Source organism: Mesocricetus auratus, unplaced genomic scaffold (assembly GCF_017639785.1).
Source record: "Mesocricetus auratus isolate SY011 unplaced genomic scaffold, BCM_Maur_2.0 Super-Scaffold_6723, whole genome shotgun sequence".
NCBI classification, from domain to species: Eukaryota; Metazoa; Chordata; class Mammalia; order Rodentia; family Cricetidae; genus Mesocricetus; species Mesocricetus auratus.
In genome coordinates, this window is record NW_024429183.1 from 495,816 (window position 1) to 516,580 (window position 20,765).

Here is a 20,765-nt window from a genome sequence, read left to right on the forward strand (position 1 = left end):
TCAAGATAAGCCCCCCACAATTCACAGAGGGACCTGGCCCAGCACAGCTCACTGCTTGATCCCCACCCATCAGAAGCTGCAGGGTTACGCACCACAATGTTATTTGGCTCCATGGACTCCACAGCCACCAGAAACTTGTGCTGTGCTTGCTGGTACTCCTCACTGTGCTCAAATGCAAAGAAGGAAAGGCCTTTCTTGGATTCCAGCAGCCGCATTGACAGACCTGGAAGAAATATTGCTCAGGGAGGGTGTGCTGGGGGCCAGGCTGTGGCACTTTGCAGGACTCCACAGCTCTGAGCAGTCACAATCCCCTGTTGTTCCTGGAACAAATATGCCTCATGAACACATCCCAAGCTAAGTGTCTGGTGCAGTTTGGCCAGCTCTATACAGTCTATATGCTGATACTTCCCAAGAGCTCTTGCAGAGTGCTTAGACCTGCTCAAATTTCATGAGCTGTACCAATACCTAGAGTCCTGTCTGTTTTACTTCCTCAGATCCACCCAGAGAACACACAGAAAGGAAGTATGCCAGGTCAGTTTGGCTGGCTAGGAGCTATACTAGATACTATAGCACATGTATCTGCCTGGTGGGAACACTATGCCCAGGTTTCTGGGATTAGCATCCAAAGCGGCTATGCAGTGAGTACTGCACCAGGTCCTACAGGTGATGGTGATTTATGACAAGAGTCTCCTTTTCTCTGCTCCTTATATACAATGTTGGGTATACAGAGACATTTCTCCCTGGTAAATTTCCATTAAACGGACCAGTAATTCTTGGTCCCCTAAGTTTCCCTCCTAAAATGGTCCCACTTAAGGCCAGAGTCTGGCAGGACTACATGGTCAATAAGCTTGCCTGCACGTGTAGGTGTTCTTGCTGGCAAGGCAGGAGGCCTGGCAGGGACAAAAGATACTGTTAGACGCCAGTGCACAGGCCCAGAGCTCCAGGTCTTCCCCAGCACAGAAGAGCCAGGGCAGGCCTACACCACTATCCCCAGTACAGACACACACCACTGTGGAGTTCCCTGACCTTACCCTCTGAGGGGCTTTCATCCCAGTCGATCGAGACATGGAAAGGGTGTCTGGACACTTCCATTCCACACAGCTCAGTACCTAAAGAGGACATTTACTTCATGCCCTCTTGCCTCTCTGTACTGCTGCCCTCTTTCCTTAAATTATACATATTTGATAGCTTGCTATAAAATAGAAAACCATAGCAATTTAAAATAAATGTGACTGCCCAAAAGAACTAAGAGTAATAGTACAAAATCTAAGACATTGCCTTACCCAGCAGGGCCTTACCTGGTTTGCTATATCGGGGCCAAGTGCTCTTAGGGGTTGTCAGCCATGTACACTTGGGATATACACGCTGTCTTTGTCGGGGCCTGGAGAAACAGAACACAGCACAGTTGTTCTTTCCATGGTGAAGAGGGACAAGGCTGGTCTGCCTAATCTCCACGGGAACTATGAGACTCAAAATGCAAGCAGGGAAGATAATCAGAAGAGAAGTGAGTAGAGCGGCTAGTCAGAAAGACAAGGATGGATAGAACACAGCATTAACAACAGAGTAGCCACCACCACAACCAGAGAATCAGAAAAGGGAATTCAGGCTGCAGGTGAAACTCTGACAACTTGCCCAGCACACATGAGGCTCTAGGTTCATCCACAGCAACAACAAAATAAAAGACAAAGTCCAAACAGTCCGATAAAAAAGGCAGACTGGGCCAGCTGTGATGGCACACAGCTTTGATCCCGGTACTCAAGAAGCAGATGTGAGTTTGAGGCTAGCTTGGTTTACACAGAGAGCTCTAGACATCCAAAGATATATAGTGAAACCCTGTCTCAAACAAAAAGGCAGGAGCATAAATAAGAAAACCAAAAAAGCCGGGCATTGGTGGTGCACGCCTTTAATCCCAGCACGTGGGAGGCAGAGGCAGGCGGATCTCTGTGAGTTCAAGGCCAGCCTGGTCTACAAGAACTAGTTCCAGGACAGACTCCAAAGCCACAGAGAAACCTTGTCTCAAAAAACCAAAAAAAAAAAAAAAAAAAAAAAGAAAAAGAAAAAGAAAAAGAAAAGAAAAAGAAATTCTAAAATAAAACAATAAGAATAAGCCAGGCAGAGAGTATTTTGCTGACATGTGAGCTATGAGCTGGCCCTCCTTGGGCATCAGGCTGAACAAACGTAACCCTTGGTTATGGCTGAGTGCAGGGGAATGAGATGAACATCTGACTGATACATCAACACAGCAAAGCTTGAAAAGGAAGCAATGGCAATAAGGAAGAACACTGAAGGGCACTAACACATTTTTGGAAAGACATTAGGTTGACAGAAACGCACTGAGGTTTGCAGGGAAAGGGAGGCCAAGCTCCTCACATAGATCTTGCATGGATAAGAGAAGCCAAACCCTCCCCACCTTCCCACGTCCTGATCAGATGGTGACCAGTAGGACACAGATGTCAGGGAGGAAGAAGGAGGGTCTTGCTTCCAGGAGGGAAAGAGTTGGGTTGACCTGACTGAGTTTGGATATGTGTTATTCTGCTTCCTTGATAATTTTAGCTACTTTGAAAAGAATGAGTAACAAGTTGTATTTTCAGGAACAAGTTAAAAGGCTTCTCTTTACACATAATTAAAATTTGAAGGAAAATAAGACAGGCAGTTGACCCACAAACAGTTCCTGGTATAACATGACAAGTGAACTTCCCCAAGCCAACAGGATCTGGGAAGGCCACCCTGTCTAGTCCTGAAGTGAGCCTTTTCCTGGAGGGGGGTATTTAGGGTACAGAGGAACACTTTGAGGTTCTCATACCCACATAGTGGGAATGTTCAGAAGGGTTTGGGGAGGAGCTTTGGACAAATACTGTCACATCAGGAAGATGAGGTCCCCAACAGATCACTGACCCTACTGGAAGAAGAAAAGGCTCCAGGCTTTGCCTCAAAGCAGCAAAGGAAGGGTGGAGAATGAAAGGGGAAACACTGTAGCTTCTAGGAGAAATCTTTGGTAGGAAATAACTTTTTTTTTTAACATTTTATATTTTACCCAGGGACTTTTTATGTAGCCTAGACTGGCCCTGAACTTGAGATCCCCCTGCTTCAGCTTCCTAAGCACAGGGATTATAGGTGAGCACCACCATGTCTAGCCAAGGACTGTGTTTTTTAAAAATGTTGTTTCAGCTGGGCAGTGATGGCACATGTCTTTAATCCCAGCACTTGTGAGGCAGAAACAGGCAGATCTTTGTGAGTTTGGGTCCAGCCTGGTCTACAGAGCTAGTTTCAGGACAGACAAGGCTACACAAAAAAATTCTGTCTTGAAAAACCAAACCCAAAACAAAACAAAAAACAAACTATTGTTTTTAAGTTTTTTAGGATGTTTTATGTATATGAATGTTTTGTATGCAAGTATTGTATGTGTACTATGAGCATACCTGATACCTGTGAATGTCAGAAAAAAGTGTTAGATTCCCTGGGACTAGAGTGTTATAGATGGTTGTGAGCTGCCATGTGAGTGCTAGGAATAGAACCAGGATTTCTGCAAGAGCAACAAGTACTCCGAACTGCTAAATCAGCTCTCTAGTCTGCTTTTTACATTTTAAAATTGATCCATGTATTTGTGCTCACATTCATGCACACATGTGTGGGCATGTATGTGCCATGGTTCCAGTGTGGAGGTTGGAGGACAAAGTAGGGGAATTGGTTTCTCCTTCTATCATGTCAGTTTCTAGGACTGAACTTGACAGTAGGCAACCTGACTCTGAGCCACCTCTCTGGCCCAACTTAAAAGCTTTAAAGAAATAAATATAATACTATAAAAGTAACAAATGAACCGAGGTCAAGGTGGTGCCTGCCTATAGTCCCAAGTGTTCAGCAGTTCAAAACCAGTACTGAGTGAAGAGTTCATGAGTTCAAGACCAGGACTGAAGATTGGTCAATGTGTACTTAGCATTTATAAGACTGGATCTAACCCTAGCACTATATAGAATGAAATATAATTATTAATTAATATCATAACTATAATTTATAGAAACAGGACATAAAAACTATAATGAAATGGCAGATAGACAAAGCAGGGTTGCAGGGGAGAGAGCAGGAGTCAATTAACAATTTGACAATACGTGGAATTACTAAGACATACCTCTGGGTATGTTTGTAAGGATGCTTATAAAAAGACTGACCCTGAATGATGTGAGCGGAGCAGCACCAACCTAGGGGCTGGGATGCTGGACTCAATAACAGGTGAAAAGGGAGAAAGCATTTTGAGCACCAGGATCTCTCTCTGTCTCTGTCTCTCTCTTTCTCTGTCTCTCTCTCTCTCTGTCTCTCTCTCCCCCTCCCTCCCTCCCTCTCTCAACCTGCTATCTCACACTGGCTACCATGTCTTGCCCACCATGATAGACTGAATCCCTTTAAACTGTGAGCAAAGTAGCTCCTTTAGTTTCCTTTGTCACATATTTTGTCACAGCAACAGGAAAAGTAACTAATACAAAGAAACGGAAAACTTGGCCCCGGGCAGTACAAGTAGAAGAGAGAATGACTGATTGATTGGTAGGGTTCGGTATTCCAGGCTAGCTTCAAATTCACTATGCAGCAGAGGGCAGCTCCTGGTCCTCCTGCCTCCTCCTCCCAAGTGCTGAGAGTAGAGTGTGTTACCATGACTGGGTTATATGTTGTTGAAGATCAAACCCAGGACTTCAAGTATGCTAGGCAAACACTCTACCAAATGATCCTATAACCCCAGCCCCAAAAGAAAACACCTAAAGTATGAATATTTTTCATCAATGCTCCCAAAAGAAGACATCAAAGTCAGAAAAATCAAATGCTAAAAACATAAAAAAGAAACAAAGAAAGAAGCCAGGCATGGTGTCATATACCTTTAATCCCAGTACCTGGGGAACAGGAGCAGGCAGATCTCTCTAAGTCCAGGTTAGGGTAGTGTATGCACTAATTTCCAGGCCAGCTATTACTGTATAGTGAGATTTTACTCAAAAAAAAAAAAAAAAGCCCAAACAAACAAAAACCCCTTGGTAAGTAGGAATAAACAGCAAGTGAAAAATCAGTGAACTTTAGTCTAAGAAAAAAAAAGTAGAAACAACACCAAAACCCCCAAAACTTCTGTCTGCTATGAGAAGAGGCTGACCCTGGGTGGAGTGTGGATCTAAGCTGCACAACTCCTCTGAGGGTGGCTTGGCAGCAGACAGCTCTCAGTTTCACAATGCTGTGCAGTGATGGGATGACAGCCAAGAACTGCACACAACCCAGCATCTGGGGTAAGTACCCAACCCTGGTGTGTCACAGCACAGAGAATGACAACCTACAAGTCCAGATGCGCAAACCAGGCTGTTACAGTGACCAACAGAATTCTATCATGCTTGTATACAGCAAGTATTAGCATGTGCCCCTGGATATACAGTCAATAATAAAGAATATCCTAGAATATCCTGGGGATGTGGAGAGAATGAAAGTCAAAGGTCAAATGACTAAATTGGTTAATTTTTTTCATAAGAAGCACTTGTTTGACAATCAGGGAAAAAAATCCATGAAACTTAAATAGACAATGCTAAGGGCTGGAAAAACGGCTCAGTTATTAAGAACACTTGCTGCCCTTATAGAAGGCCTGGGTTCCCACCACCCACATGTATGCTCAAAACTGTAGGGAACACCAATTCCAGAAGACCTGACACCCTCTTCAGGCTTCTGCGGGTATTGCATGTACTGGTACATTTTTTTTTTCTTTTCTTTTTTTTTTAAAGATTTTATTTATTATGTATACAGCACTCCATGTATGCCTGCATGCCAGAAGAGGGCACCAGATTTCATTACAGAGTTGTTGAGCCACCATCTGTGGTTGCTGGGAATTGAACTCAGGACCTCTGGAAGAGCAGCCAGTGTTCTTAACCTCTGAGCCATCTCTCCAGCCCCATACTGGTATATTTTCATACATGCAAACACGGAGCACATTTTCATATATGAAGAGCTATATTTTTATCTTATCAATATAAATAAATATTAAAAAATAAAAAGACAGTGTTAAGCTAGCCTTCACAGTACAAGCCTACAATCATAGCACTTGAGGGGCTAAGCCAGAATTCAGAGAATTCAAGTTCCGAGCCACAGAGGGAACCTTGTCATAAACAAACAAAGATAAAGCTTTCTAGATATTCTGATAAAGAAGCAGAGAAAATACACAGTGCTACCTAACAAAATTCCCAGAGGTAGACCTTGTATCCTTTCCTTTAGGGAATCATGGAACACGCTGTAATGCTATCCCTCTGACAGTGTTGCCCAGACACTAAAAACTAATAAAATACCACAGATGCAACATCTCATATCACCTCAACTATACATTAGTTGCTGACTGAAACACAAAAATGGGACTTGGAACCACAAGGTCTTTAGCATCTTTGTAAAAATATGATATATACCCTAGAGAAGAAGGCGTGAGGGGTAGAGCCCAGTTTCTGAGAATCTTGATGATTTCACAAAAATGATTTCTTTTGAATCATTTCAGACCCAATGCTGAGTTCTACTTGTTCACTATGGATGTAAATACTTTCCCCTGGGAAGAACTCATGGCGATCTTTCTGCCTCAGTCTCCCTCTACACTCCCTTCCCTCTAGAGTCTGAGAAAGACTGACAGAACTTGAAGAACATGGATTGACTAGGGCCTCACCTTTGTTCTCCCAGGACCGCTCGAGCACCAAAATACCTTTTCAGTTCTGTATCTGGATTTAAGTGTCTGAGGAAAAAGTTTAGAAAGAAAAATCATGATCTTCTACAATAACTCTAACTTTTTATAAATTTTAACTTGTATATATTTATAAAATTTTACAAATTCACATAACAATCTAGTAGTGAGCTTGGCAGGGTGGTGAATGCCTGTAATCTCCGCACTTGGAAGGCTGAAGCAGGAGGATCAGGAAGTCCCGGCCAGCCTTGAGCACACTGTGAGACTCACTCTCAAAAAGCTGGCATCAACCTCTATGGTAGGAACTACGTTTCACCGAGTATCTGCAAAGCCAACGTGTGGATAATTATCCAAATGTGAGTTGGCGCTCTACACAGTTCAAGAATCCAAGATATATAAAGCTTAGTCCTCTGAAATATGGATGAGTATTTCTTCCTTCTCGTTATTTTTTTTTAAAACTTCGTTTATTTGTTTTTGAGGCAGAGTGCCTCATTCTATAGCCCAGGCTGTCCTTGAACTTGTGGGAATCTTTGTCTCAATCTAATGAGTGCTAGGATTACAAGCATAAGCCACCATACCCAGCACTACATTGCTTCATTTTGTTTTTTAAAGGAATTGAATGTGAAGCTTGTGGCACAGGGAACAGAACCCAGGGCATTCTATATACTAGGTGCATATTCTATCACTGAACTGCATCCCTACACCTTACCACTGTCCAAAAAATATAGTACATTTTCTTTCTTTTTTGTGTTCATCTTATGCAGCCCAGGCTGGCCTTGAACTCCCTGTTCTCCTGTCTCTACTTCCCAAGTGCTGGGACTGCAATTACAAGTGTGTATCACCAGATCTGGCTGAAAAAAAGATAGTCAATTTTCTTCTGCCTTATTTTCAAATATTGCTTTTCTCTCATGAAGTGAGGGCAGGGCTAACCTGTGCTCCACATATAGGACGTGCTTTCTGGAGTTCAGTGGAGGGGGGCCTGGGTGGCTGAATCCACTGCTGTCTTCGATTCTCTCTAAGATGCGATCAATATCCTCTAACCCATTTTCCTAAAAGTCAGAACAACCTGTTAATCATAAAGTTGACTTTCACTGCTAGGATTCTAGGCATGCAACACCATACCTAGCTCTGACTATTATAACCATCAGCAACAAAATGATGTATTTTGAAAAAGAATGATTATATTGATATACTTCCTAAAAGACATGATCATATGCTGCCATACATTCAGAAAGGAGACATGTCTCACTAGAGAAAGCCAGAAGAGCTGGAATCACAGACTCAGAGGGCCCTGAAAATCACAGGCTAAAACAGTACATTAAATCCTCTAGAGGATCGTACCTCCCTCGGTAAGCTGAGTCATGACCCTGCGCTGGAGAGTAACAAAGCCATGACTTCTTTTCAGAACATGGGGCACCAACAGGTCTGTACCATCTGATGATAGGTTCACGTTGGCTTCTACACTCTTATCAATTTAAGCCATCAGGGTAAGGCAAAAGTAAGTTGAGCAGGGAAGAGATCTAGAAGGAACACTCACCTCAAAACCCAAAACCCAAGAGTGGAGTCTGACAACCAGAGAGCAAAGGGCACATGAGCATATGACAGAGCAAGACTTCTAAGTGATTTTCCCTTTTGTTCTCCTGACCTCTCAGCTACACCCCAGTGGGACACAACCAAAGCGCTCAATAAAACAAAACTTTCTCCAGAAAAGCCAGGGAACCAGCCTGTTTGACAACATACCGAGGATTCTCCTGTGCAGTTTTTCTTATTTTTTGGCTTCTTTTTCTTCTTTCGGAGTTTGCCACTTGTATTAGACTAATGGAAGGAGACATTTAAATCAATGGAAAGAAATAAAATCAGAAACATTAAGAACTGCACAACAGCCAGGCGTGGTGACGCATGCCTTTAATCCCAGCACTTAGAAGGCAGACAGGTGGATCTCTGAGTCTGAGGCCAGCCTAGTCTATATAGAGTGTTCCAAGCTAGCCAGGGTCAGATAGTGAGATTCTGAATTTTAAAAAAATTTAGCCGGACAGTGGTGGCGCATGACTTTAATCCCAGCACTTGGGAGGCAGAGGCAGGCAGATCTCTGTGAGTTCAAGGCCAGTCTGGTCTACAAAGTGAGTTCCAGGCCAACCTCCAAAACTACAGAGAAACTCTGTCTTGAAAAATAAAACAACAACAACAACAACAAAAAATTTAAATTCTGTCTTGAAAAATCAAAATAAGTAAATAAATAAGCAAACAAATAAATAAAAATTTAAGAAACAGGTTCAGCCGGGCGTTGGTGGCGTATGCCTTTAATCCCAGCACTCGGGAGGCAGAGGCAGGCAGATCTCTGTGAGTTCGAGGACAGCCTGGTCTACAGAGTAAGTTCCAGGACAGCCTCCAAAGCAATACAGAGAAACCCTGTTTCAAAAAAAAAGAAACAAGTTTAATTCCCAGTATGGTAGTTCCCATTCCTCCTCCTACATCTTCAAGTCCTTTCAATCCACTAGTGTTCCTGCAATAAGAAACACCTACCATGGTCCTCCCCAATGACAAGAGTGGGCATGGCCTTTCTCATACCCAGTTCTGATGTGCTTCAGGACTTCCCTTGACCTACAGTAGATACAGCTCACAGGACCATCCAGCCACCTGACCACTGTCATTCTCTCCTCATTTTGCTAACCACTGTATGCTGTGCTGCACCCACCCTGAAGATGGGGACTTACTGGGGCGGGGTTCCTCACAGTGAATCCTACCTCTGCTCTCCTGCAATACCTACTGTAGCCAAGTCCTTCTGTGAGAACTCAGGCTTTACCAAACTGTGTTTTCTGATCAGACACAGATGCTCTCCAAAGAGGAAGGTAGACACTCTAAATGGTACCCATGAGGCTACTACTGGCCTTCAGGTTTCCATAGAAACCTCAGGGCAACCAGACAATTGATAAACTCACACTCAGAAGAACCTAAGAAACTGGTAGTACAGATTATAGGTTGCTAGCACCTTGGGTCTCTCTCTGACATGCCTCAGTCATCCCATTACCATACGATCCCCTATACCTGTTCTGGAAACCCTGCCTTGGCCACGTCCTCATCTTGCTTTGTTTCTGGTTTTCCACGTTGAGCCCTTCCTTTGTTCCCTGATGACACAGCATCTGGCAGGGTACAGTCAGATCTCTCCCCATTTACCACAAGGTCATCCTCAAGATCTTCGATGTTTATCTGGAAAAAGAAGACAAGAAAATGAAAGCTGAGCATCACAGTCCAGTGTACATGGACACACTAAAGAGAAGAAAATGGAGAGGGCTGCCGGGTAGTGGTGGCTCGTACCTTTAGTCCCAGCACTTGGAAGGCAGAGGCGGGAAGATCTCTGTGAGTTCAAGGCCAGCCTGGTCTACAGAGGGAGTTCCAGGACAGGCTCCAAAGTCACAGAGAACCCTGTCTCAAACCACCCCCCTGAAAAAAATGGAGAGGACTCTGAATTGGGCCAGGGTGAGGTAGTGAGAAGGAAGGAGTATCTGACCCATGTAGCACCAGCACATTCCTGAGCTGGTAAATGACTTCTCGCTAAGTCAGAGCGCCCAAGGTATATGAATGGTGCATGACATTGAGAATCCCCAAACCACAATGACCTTCCAAAGGCAACTTTAAATTTTTTCCTTTTTTTATGTTATGGATATTTTGCCTACATGCACGTATATGCACCACATGCATGTCTGGTGCCCATGGAAGTCAGAGGGGGATGTTATATCCCCTGGAACTGGATAGTTATGAGTCACCATGTGGCTCAAACCTGGGTTCTCTGGAAGAGAAACCAGTGTTCTTGACAGTGAGCCATCTCCAGCCTCAATAAACTATTTCTTTCTTTTTTTTTCTTTTTTGGTTTTCCGAGACAGGGTTTCTCTGTATTGCTTTGGAGGCTGTCCTGGAACTCGCTCTGTAGACCAGGCTGGCCTCGAACTCACAGAGATCTGCCTGCCTCTGCCTCCCGGGTGCTGGGATTAAAGGCGTGTGCGCCACCAATGCCCGGCTCAATAAACTATTTCTAACTCTGTTAGATTTGCCAGACAGGTATCCCAATACCTATAACAGGCTGCTGAAAGAGAAGCTACTTTCTAAATTGGCAGAAGGAAGCCAACAGAACTCTTCATTCTGGTGAGGGATTATATACCTGGAAATCAGGAATAGCAGCTGTCTGTGTTTAGGCAGAAAAGAGCAGACACCAGGAAACATCACAGATATTTTCTTTTTTCATTGTGGAAAAACTCTCACAAATAAAACGCTAACACATTCTATCTCTCCTAATGGAAATATTCACTATGCAAATCTTGCTAATGATAGCTTACGAGGGTGGAGGACAAAAACAATGAAAACAGGCTAGAGGAAGAATGTAGCAGTTAAGAGTACTGGTTTGAGTCCCACCATCTATATGTCTGCTTATAGTCACCCTGTTCCAGAGGAGCCAAAGCAGTATTCCAGCCTCCGTGGGCACCAGGCAAACATCACACACACACACACACACACACACACACACACACACACACACACACACACACACACACACACACACACGAGGCAAAGTACACATACACATAAAAATAATAAATCTTAAAAAAAATGAACATGTGCATCATTACCCTTATGCTGTTGAATGCACTGTTTTGGCAATAAGAATTTAGTTCCACCAGGCAGTGGTGTTGCACGCCTTTAATCCCAGTACTTCAGAGGCAGAGGCAGGTGGATTTCTGTGAGTTGGAAGTCAGCCTGGCCACAAAGCAAGTTCCAGAACAGCCAAGGTTGTTACACAGAGAAACTTTGTCCCAAAGGGGAAAAAAAAAGAATTTAGTTTCACTTTATAGATATGTAATAATAAATTTAATCCCATACAAATAAAGGCCTGGCCTTTGTTCTGGCTTCTGGGCAGTTAACATCTAGCCTCTGGTCATTCTGTACAGTAATGTCTTCTTTACTGGGGATTCCTTCCACACTGACCAGAAGATTTACAGGGGCCTGAGCCCAAGTCAGATGGTAGCAACAGATCTAATGCGGGTATCCAAAGCCAATAACTCATCCCCCTGAAGCACTGCAGATCCAGGTCAGCCATGTGAGCTACACAGTAAAGCCCCATTCAAGTGAACTCCACCAATATACTGTGTAACCAGCTCATCTTATAACCCTGATGCCAAAAACAAGACAAGAAACCTGACCATGGAGGCTCAGGTCACTTTCCCTGGCTGGGAATGCTCCATGCATATGGTCATGGACATAGTAAGTATCGGAGGCCCACCTGCAACAACAGTGCAAGCACTGTGTCTGGTGCGTCACTCTCTCTGTAATGCTCCCTGCTTAACTTATAACTATAGGACAAAATGAATTCTTATTTCTCACTATGTACTAAACCTGGAAGGTGGCCCTGAGAACCCCTATAGTTGGAACCCGTGTCAAAGGGCAGTCACGTGAAGTTTTTCCTCATAATCTGCAGCTGTGAGGGAAAAACATGCTCATTCAGGTTTATATGAGGTTAGTGAAAAGATTTACATATTGTTCTAATATAATGAAATTACTATGCACCAAAATGTTAACTTTTTTTTTTAAAGACAGGGTTTCTTTGTGTACCCTCTCTCTGTAGACCAGTCTGGCCTCGAACTCACAGAGATCCACCTGCCTCTGCCTCCTGAGTGCTGGGATTAAAGGTGTGTGCTACCAATGCCCAGCTTCCAACTATAAACCAAGGCTGGCCTTGAACGAACATCAACCTTCCTGAATTAGCTGTCATGTACCACCACACCCAACTAAGTCAATTTTTTAGCTAATTTTGTCTTTTTTCATTCATGTTTATATGTATGCACATGTATGTATACACACACAGTATATATAACTTTTAAAAAAGATGTATTTATTTTATGTATGTAAGTGCTCTATCTACATGTACAACTTTATGCCAGATGAGGGCATCAAATCCCACTATAGATGGTTGTGAGCCACCATATGGTTGCTGGGAATTGAACTCAGAACCTCAGGAAGAGCAGCCAATGCTCTTAACCACTGAGACATCTCTCAAGCCCCCACATAGTATATACAAATATATATAACATATACTATATAAAGACCATAATATAGACTATAATATATACTATTTATACCTATATTTTATATTTATGTATATAAGTACAATACTTTTATATGTAAACATTTAGTATTTATTTTTTTGTTTTGTTTTTTATTTTTGTTTTTTTTAATATTTTATTTATTTATTACTAAGTATACAATGTTCTGCCTGCACACCAGAAGAGGGCACCAGATTTCGTTACAGATGGTTGTGAGCCACCATGTGGTTGCTGGGAACCGAACTCAGGACCTCTGAAAGAACAGCCAGTGCTCTTAACCTCTGAGCCATCTCTCCAGCCCAACATTTAGTATTTATTAATATAAATAAACTTGTATTTATATCTAATAGTTTATATTATATAGTATAAATACAAAAATATCTATATATGGCATATGTCAGTCTCTATATATTACAAATATAATATAAAATAACATAAATATATAAGCAATATATTTACATAGTTCATATATATTATATATTGCATCTATATATATAGTACATATGTTTTTGGTTTTTTGAGACAGAATCTCATGTGACCCTGGCTATCCTAGAACTCACTGTGTAAACCGGTCTAGCCTCAACACACAGAGAACTGCCTGCCTCTGCTTGTGCCACCATGCCTAGGAGATCATGCCCACTCCCCCAATCCTACCTCCACAAGACAGGGTTTCTCTGGGTAGCTCTGGCTGTCCTGGAACTCACTCTGTTGTAGACCAGGCTGGCCTCAAACTCAGATATCCACCTGCCTCTGCCTCCCAAGAACTGGGATTAAAGGTGTGGGCCACCATGACTCGGCTGAGACCATATTTAAAAGAAAAGTAAAAAAGAAAGCTGTGTGGCCGCCGTGGTGGTAGTGCATGGACAAGACCCTGGGTTCAATCCCCATCACTACAAAACAAACAGAATACCCTACTACTCAACAGTTAGAAAGAACAAACCATGAATATTCAAAACTGAGTAACTCTCAAAAGCATGGTCTGAGCAAGGGGCCAGGACAAATGCGCACATATCAGATGTCTAAAGCATGAGCAATTTACACAGCTCAAAATGTCAAACCCATACTAGATGCTTCAAGTAGACATATTTTATTATATAACTTGGATAAGTTGATTTCATTTTTCATTTCTTTTTTGTTTTTTTTGAGACAGGGTCTCACTATGTAGCCCTGGTTGGCCTGGAATTTGATATATGGATCAAAATGTCCTCTAACTCAGAAATCCTCCTGAATGCTGTGATTCAAGGCATGTGCTACTATGTTGAGCAATAAACTGATTTTTAAAAATTCTTCTTATTGAAATGGTAAAGATGATTTCTAGTCTAAAGTCAGGAGTGGCCCTGCTTCCTTCTCCAAGGAGGGCATCATCAACCCCTAGGAATATATCCAAGTAAACCACTTACAGTAATGTGTTTTGAGAGTTCTTTTGTCCCCTTCCATTTCAAACAGCACGTATCTACATTTGTTGAGGGCTGATCCCAGCCCAATATATGCTACACACTGCATTCATGAGTTTATGCAGTCTTAATGACAACCCCATGAGTTAGTATCTTGTCCAAGCTCCCTCAACTACAAAAAGGGACAGCCAGGACACAGATCTAGGTGCATTTGACTCCACAGCTTTGCATACATGCCTAAAGTAATTTGTCTTATTAACATCAGCATGGACTGGCATGCATGCTGGGTGCCAGACGCTATCCTGAGTAGCAGGGATACATTAGTGAGCAACAAAGTCTATGTTTCCAAGAAACTTACATTCCAACAGTGGAAGGCAATCAGCAAACACACAAAAAGAATAGTATAGTATGCTTGGTAGTAACTGCTAAGGGGAAAGGAAAGAAGAAGAAAACAAAAAAACAGAGTAAAAGGAATGTGATTGAGGACTGTTGTAATTCTAGTCAGATGGCAAGGGTAGACACAACTACTAGGACAACACCCAAGCAAGCCCATGGGAGGTGAGAGTAATCTTATGTGAGTATCTCAACAAAGGGGACTGCAGCCAGAGCGGGAGGCAAAGGAGGTCAGGGAGCACAGTGAGCAAGACTAGGAAAAGATGAGGCTGGGGAGAGCTGTCCTGCACAAACCTGGCTCCTGACAACTGCTGGGAAAGGAGAGCTATCAGCTGTGTATTCAGAACAGAATGTAGAGGAACAACGGCAGTGGTAAAGTCTCTCTGTGCACCTGGAATTGAGACAGATCAAGGGACCTCACTCCGCCCCCAGGCATTGACACGTTAGACATCGTTAAAATCAGTCAGAATCTCTATGAATGTTAATAACTTCTTCAAACTCTGATGCTAATTTTCCTATAACTAAGCAAAGACTTTGGAGGATGGAGCATTTTGATTCTCTAATTGGCGATTATTGCATTCTTCCCCCAGCTGCCTTGAGGAAAAGAACAGTAAGGCAGACTCCACATTCAATATTCCTTTGAACATTCCAGAGGCCTGGGGGGGGGGGGACACAAAAAAACTACACTATGACCACAGCTGGCTCCTAAAAGTGCAGCCTCAGAAATATTGCTTCAGTTTGTATCTGACTTTTACTATCACAAGCCTTGGTTGATTTGTAGGTGATCCTCTGAACCCAAACCCAAATCCTCTCTGGAAAAGCAGCAAGTCTCTTAACCATTGAGTCATTTCTCCAGCTCCCTTTCTTGCTTACTTTAGTAATGTGGGCTAAGCCAGTGATAGAGAAAGAAGCAGCTGAGCAGTGAGCAACCTAGGCCCCCCGAAAGTGGCAAGGCAGCCAGAGAGGCAGGTGAACAGTTTGAGAGAGTGGCAGGGCAGGAACAGAGAGCTGAGGCTAAAGGTAGAAAGTTGTAAAGAGCTAAGGAAGAGAAAATGATCACAGGAGGAAGAAGTGCAGAGAGCTGTACCATCTTTAGGGCCAGTGGTCTCAGACACCCAAGGTCTGAGAGCTGACATCATTGCTGTCAAGGGAGGATCCAGATACCAAGAAGACTCAGCTAAGGGTAAACATGTGATGCCTGAGACCTGCTTTGAAATCACCTATTGGAGTGAAGGCAGTGAAATAATACTAAAGACTTGTAGACTGAATGTCAGCAACTGGGAGCCGGGCAATGGGCACAGAAGGGTTACTTGTATTTCCTTTAAACTTTTTTAATTATGAGATAAAGCCACCATGTTCCTGCTTCTTTTAAGATGGCCCCATTAGCTGGGTGTTGGTGGCGCATGCCTTTAATCCCAGCACTCGGGAGGCAGAGGCAGGCTGATCTCTGTGAGTTCCAGGCCAGCCTGGTCTACAGTGTGACAACAACAAAAAGATGGCACCATTAATGCTTTATTTTAGTGTGTGTTTTTTTAAATGTTCATTTTTACATGTATGGAAGTTTTGCTCGCCTGTACGACTGTGCACCACCATGTATATGCAGTGCCCACAGAGGAGGGAGGAGGGTGTTGGGTCATCTAGGACTGGAGTTACAGATGGTTGTGAGCCACCATGTGGGTGCTGCTTTGGAAGAGCAGTCAATGCTCTTAATTGCTGAGCCATCTCTCCATCCCATATACCCCTACATTTTGTGTGTTTAAAATTAAACATAGCCACAAGGTGGCGGCCTGTGGCTTTAATCCCAGCACTTTGGAGGCAGAGGCAGGTGGATCTCTGAGTTCCAAGATAGCCAGGGCTACAAATAGAAACCCTGCCTCATTCCCCCCCCAAAAAACTCCAAAAACCCCAAGCATAAAAAAATAGCCTGGTATGGCAGATCTCTTGAGAGGCGGAGGCCAGCCTGGCTTATAAAGTTATAAAGTTCCAGGACAGTTAGGGCTGTTGGGTCTAGGCTTCAGTGAAAGAGTGGGGTTGTGCTGTCTGGGTAGGCACTGTGGTGGGGAGGGCAGAAACCTTTTCTTGGGGGTTGGGAGTGGGTGGGAAGGAAACCTATTTAAAAAGTTAAAATGAAAGAACAAGAAACAGAGTTACTTTCAGGCTGGACACCAGAGAAGGTAGAAGAGTTCTGACAGAACCAAGGAGAGACTTCAGTCCCACCACCACCACAGACTATACAATGAATCCCTCCCTTTCCTTCCTGGAGAGGTTGAAAATCTCTGAATCAAACTTCTAAAAGGTCTATGACATTTCCCACACTCCTCAATACCTTTGCTATGGACTTTTAAACTTGTCAGCAGAAAAAAGGGCTGGAGCCAACCCACTGCAAGATTATTACAAAGGACTTTCAGATAACTTTTCACCCATTCAAAAATGGCCACTGAAGCCTTACCATATGTGCACGCTGGAGACACAAAATGAGCAAGGGAGACTTATCTGCCCGCACACGAAGTCAGAATCACAGCTCACACACATACAGCACTGCAGACACGGTCAGTCAGTCTTAAGGAGAAACATTATGGGACTCAAGAGTGCTTGCTACACATTTTCTGTGTCAGAGACCTGCTGCAAGGGATGAGCTAGGTACAACTTTCTGGGACAGACAGAAGCGCTGTGACAATTAAACCGAAATGTTTGTAAAGAGCGAGAATCGAGAGCCCCATCAAGTCGCAGATATGAAGCCGTGTCCTCCCCACCACAGTGCCTACCCAGACAGCACAACCCCACTCTCTCACTGAAGCCTAGACCGAACTGAACCCCAATCTTCCACCATCCCTGCTGGCCCCTCCCCTTAGCTGTCTCAGATGTCATGTCCCGCCCGCCCTGACGTCACGGCCCTGTCATGCCCCTGTCACACCACGCCTCTCCACACTGGCCTGAGACACGCCCTGTACTGCAGCGAAGTCCTATCGCTCAACCCCTTGACAGCAGCCCCCCCAAGCCTTTAGTAGCCCCTTCGCTCGGCATTTTATCCCACCTTCCACTGTATCTAGGATGGGGAACCCCGCCCCTCGACACCACCCCGACTCTCTCTTCAGCACAGCCTCGTCACCCCACCCACCCTACTGAAGACCCGCCCTCCCCGATGCAGCGCAGTCCCTTCACTCCGCCCACTCGCCTGCAGTCTAGACTCAACTTTATGCCCCCTTCGTATGACGTCATCCCCTCCCACACGGTCCCCTCTGGTTGCCCAGCTCCTCACCAGCTCGAACCGGTTGTTGACACGGACTCCTTCCTTCCCTGCGCCCCCGGGGCGCCGGCCACCCGATCCTTGTTTTGGTCCCTCTTCCTCCGCGTCATCGTCATCAAGGAGGACAAACTGCAATGCGTCGGGCCCTAGGGGTTCCTGGCCGCGCTGTTCCCCCCCTCAGCCTCCGGAGGGCCCGGCGCGACATAGGACCCGACAGCCTGATGTAGGCAGAGGGACGAGGAAGAGCAGCAGAGCGGCGGCGCCTGCGCACTTGCGGCGCGCTGGCGCAAGGTTGGCGTGTCGCGTTTGCGCGCAGCGGCTCTCCGGAACTTCCTCCCAATTACCCGTGGAGTCAGAGAAGGTGCGAGGGTGGACCTGAGAGTTCTCGCGAGAGTTGGGCCCTAGCGGCGGCGCTTCTCCGACTGTAGTGCAGTATTTATTCAGCTTTCGCGGTGCATGGATTGCGGATAGCTGGCTGTGACGCGGGTGGGAACGCGCAGGCTCAGAACTCTGCAGGCCACTGACGTGATTCCCGGGGCGGGCTGGCGGGCGGGCGGGGCAGGGGGACTTTTAGGTGGGGGAAGGTGAGGAGGGAGTGAGGGCAGGTGCGCACACTGCCACGATCCGCATGCGCAGACTGTTCTGATAGGACAGAAGGGCGACGACCCAAGTCCCGAACCCCTGCCTGCGTAGCTTACCCTTGGCACCTGCCCTATGTTCCCCACCTTCACACTACTACTAGACTGCAAAGGGACAGTTTCTGCCTTAATAAACAGTCTAAACCGAGGACTTCCTCGAGACAGATCCCTGCATATCTCCTCTGCATAAGGTGGACGGAACCGAGTTAGGTACTCGGAGTTGTTTTTTATTGTCCCGAACGCAACGGGGAATGCTCGTGTTATGGTGGTACTGGGGTAGGGGTAACTGTCTAGGTGTGGATCGGTGTTCTGTGTTCTGGTGGACGCTTCACCCCAAGCTCCCTCCCCCATCTCTCTCCAAATCCTGCCTCATCTCAGAAAGTCCCCAAATGATGACCCCTCCCCCAGAGATGCTCAAGACCACTCCCACAGGGTATTTAAACTGCCCCCCAGAAAACAGACATGTGGTTCTCTGGTTTCTCTTTTTCCGTCTCCTCTCCAGGCGTTTTATCCATTAAACCTGGGCTTTTTCTAATTAGGTTTGATTTGGATTGCTGCCTCGGCAGAGAGGCTTATTGGAGTACAGAAACTTTTCATCCTGAAGTCGAGGTGAAATCTATGTGAATTCTAATTCAGGAAGTTTGTTTTTTTGTTTTTTCGAGACAGGGTTTCTCTGTATTGTTTTGGAGACTGTCCTGGAACTCGCTCTGTAGACCAGGCTGGTCTCGAACTCACAGAGATCCGCCTGCCTCTGCCTCCCAAGTGCTGGGATTAAAGGCGTGCGTGCGCCACCATCACCCAGCTTCAGGAAGGTTTTAATAATAAGGATGTAGGGACCCTCTACACAGATCTGGCTCTGTTTTCTTTCCTTCTTTAAAACAAAACAAACCCAAGGTCTGGGCAGTGGTGGTATACGCCTTTAACATCAGCACAGTGGCAGAGTCAGGTGGATCTCTTATGAGCTCAATGCCAGCCTGGTCTACAGAGTTCCAGGACCCTTTCCCACCTTGGGAGCAGAGGAGAGGGCAGTGTGGGTGTGAGGACAGCCTTCACTGTCCCCAGTGCTAGGCCAGGCAATGTTCTAGATTCCTATCTAAAACAGGTGAAGAAACCAAATGAGTAACTAGCCCAGGGTTTTCCTTCATGTGACTCCAAAGTCCAAACAAGATAGGCTATTTGCAAGGTCAGAGCGGTGGACGGAGCAGCATCCCTTAGTTCCACCTTTGCTGTGAACCCACTGTTCATGCGCTCCACTGCAGCCTACCTTCCCCAGGAATCTTGGGTTCTCCCTAGGTTGAATGCTGAGCACAATGACAGGCTTAGCCACTCTGCCCACGCTAGAATCAAAGTTGATGGTCCACAGCTGCTGTCTCAAGGTGTCCCCCCCCCATCCCCTTCCCTGCTTCTAACCACTGTTAAAAGTCCCAGCCTCTTCCACATCAGGCTTAGCACATGACCCTCATGCCTATTCTGACTATTCAGGACCAGGCTAGTTTTTGTGTCATCCATGATCAGGCCACTAAGCCTTACCTATAAATAAATAAAAAGGGAGCTCTCAGTCTGGAGCTGCTTCTCCTGAGACAGAGGTTGTGGATACTGAGCGATGTATCAGGCCCAACCTGGGAGTGGGTCTTCCCTGAATCACTAGCTCCAAATGTACCTCCCTGACCTGCAGATCTAGCCCTTAAGGAAATTTCAGCTCTAAGTCACTTTATTTGGCATAGACTCCGATAATCAGGCTGAGGCTGGTTCAGTGGGCTGATACGCAGTCTACTGTTTGGAAGAGACCAGCAACTCCAAGGGCAGTAAGAAGACAGGGTATAAGCCACTCTCCTGCCTAAGCAGTCTCAGGAAGTGGTTGTAGGGAGCTGAATAACCCCTCAGCTCAGCCCAGCTGTTTCCCAGGACGGGCTCTTATTATTTTCATTTGTAAGTGTTATGTGGGGATCCGAAACTGGGGGTCCCCATGTTTTGGGGTGTGAGCTGGATATGTGGCTGCTTTTGAGTCCGTATATCAGCGATTGTATTTAGTTCCCAGGAGTGGCTGTCCGTGAGAGCACTACATAAATATGAGGGTGTTCTTGTTTGAGAATTCACTGTATAGCTCAGCGAACTCTCTGGAATTGCTATGTTCCTCAAATTAATGATCTTCCTGACTCTAATTCCCAAGTTCTGGGATAACAAGTGTGAGCCTCCATACTTGGTTAAACATGAGTATTTTTGCTGCTGGTTGCTGACAGTAATAGTTCCTGGCCCTCTGTCTCTCTCTCTCTCTGCCTGTTCTTTTAAAACAAAGCAAAGGGCTGGAGAGATAGCCTGGTGGTT

The 20,765-nt window shown here is 45.1% G+C and overlaps 1 protein-coding gene across 1 annotated transcript in view; it reads right to left on the reverse strand.

The window, feature by feature from the left end:
• Positions 1-18,120, reverse strand: part of Tcf25 (transcription factor 25) — a 32,580-nt gene extending 14,460 nt beyond the window's left edge. The window contains 8 exon segments of the mRNA XM_040735108.1: positions 93-223; positions 1,299-1,381; positions 6,662-6,727; positions 7,607-7,725; positions 8,417-8,491; positions 9,722-9,883; positions 17,815-17,976; positions 17,978-18,120. Coding sequence (XP_040591042.1) covers positions 93-223; positions 1,299-1,381; positions 6,662-6,727; positions 7,607-7,725; positions 8,417-8,491; positions 9,722-9,883; positions 17,815-17,976; positions 17,978-18,007 — 828 coding nt within the window. The 5' untranslated portion in view covers positions 18,008-18,120.
• Between the last annotated feature and the right edge of the window lie 2,645 nt (positions 18,121-20,765).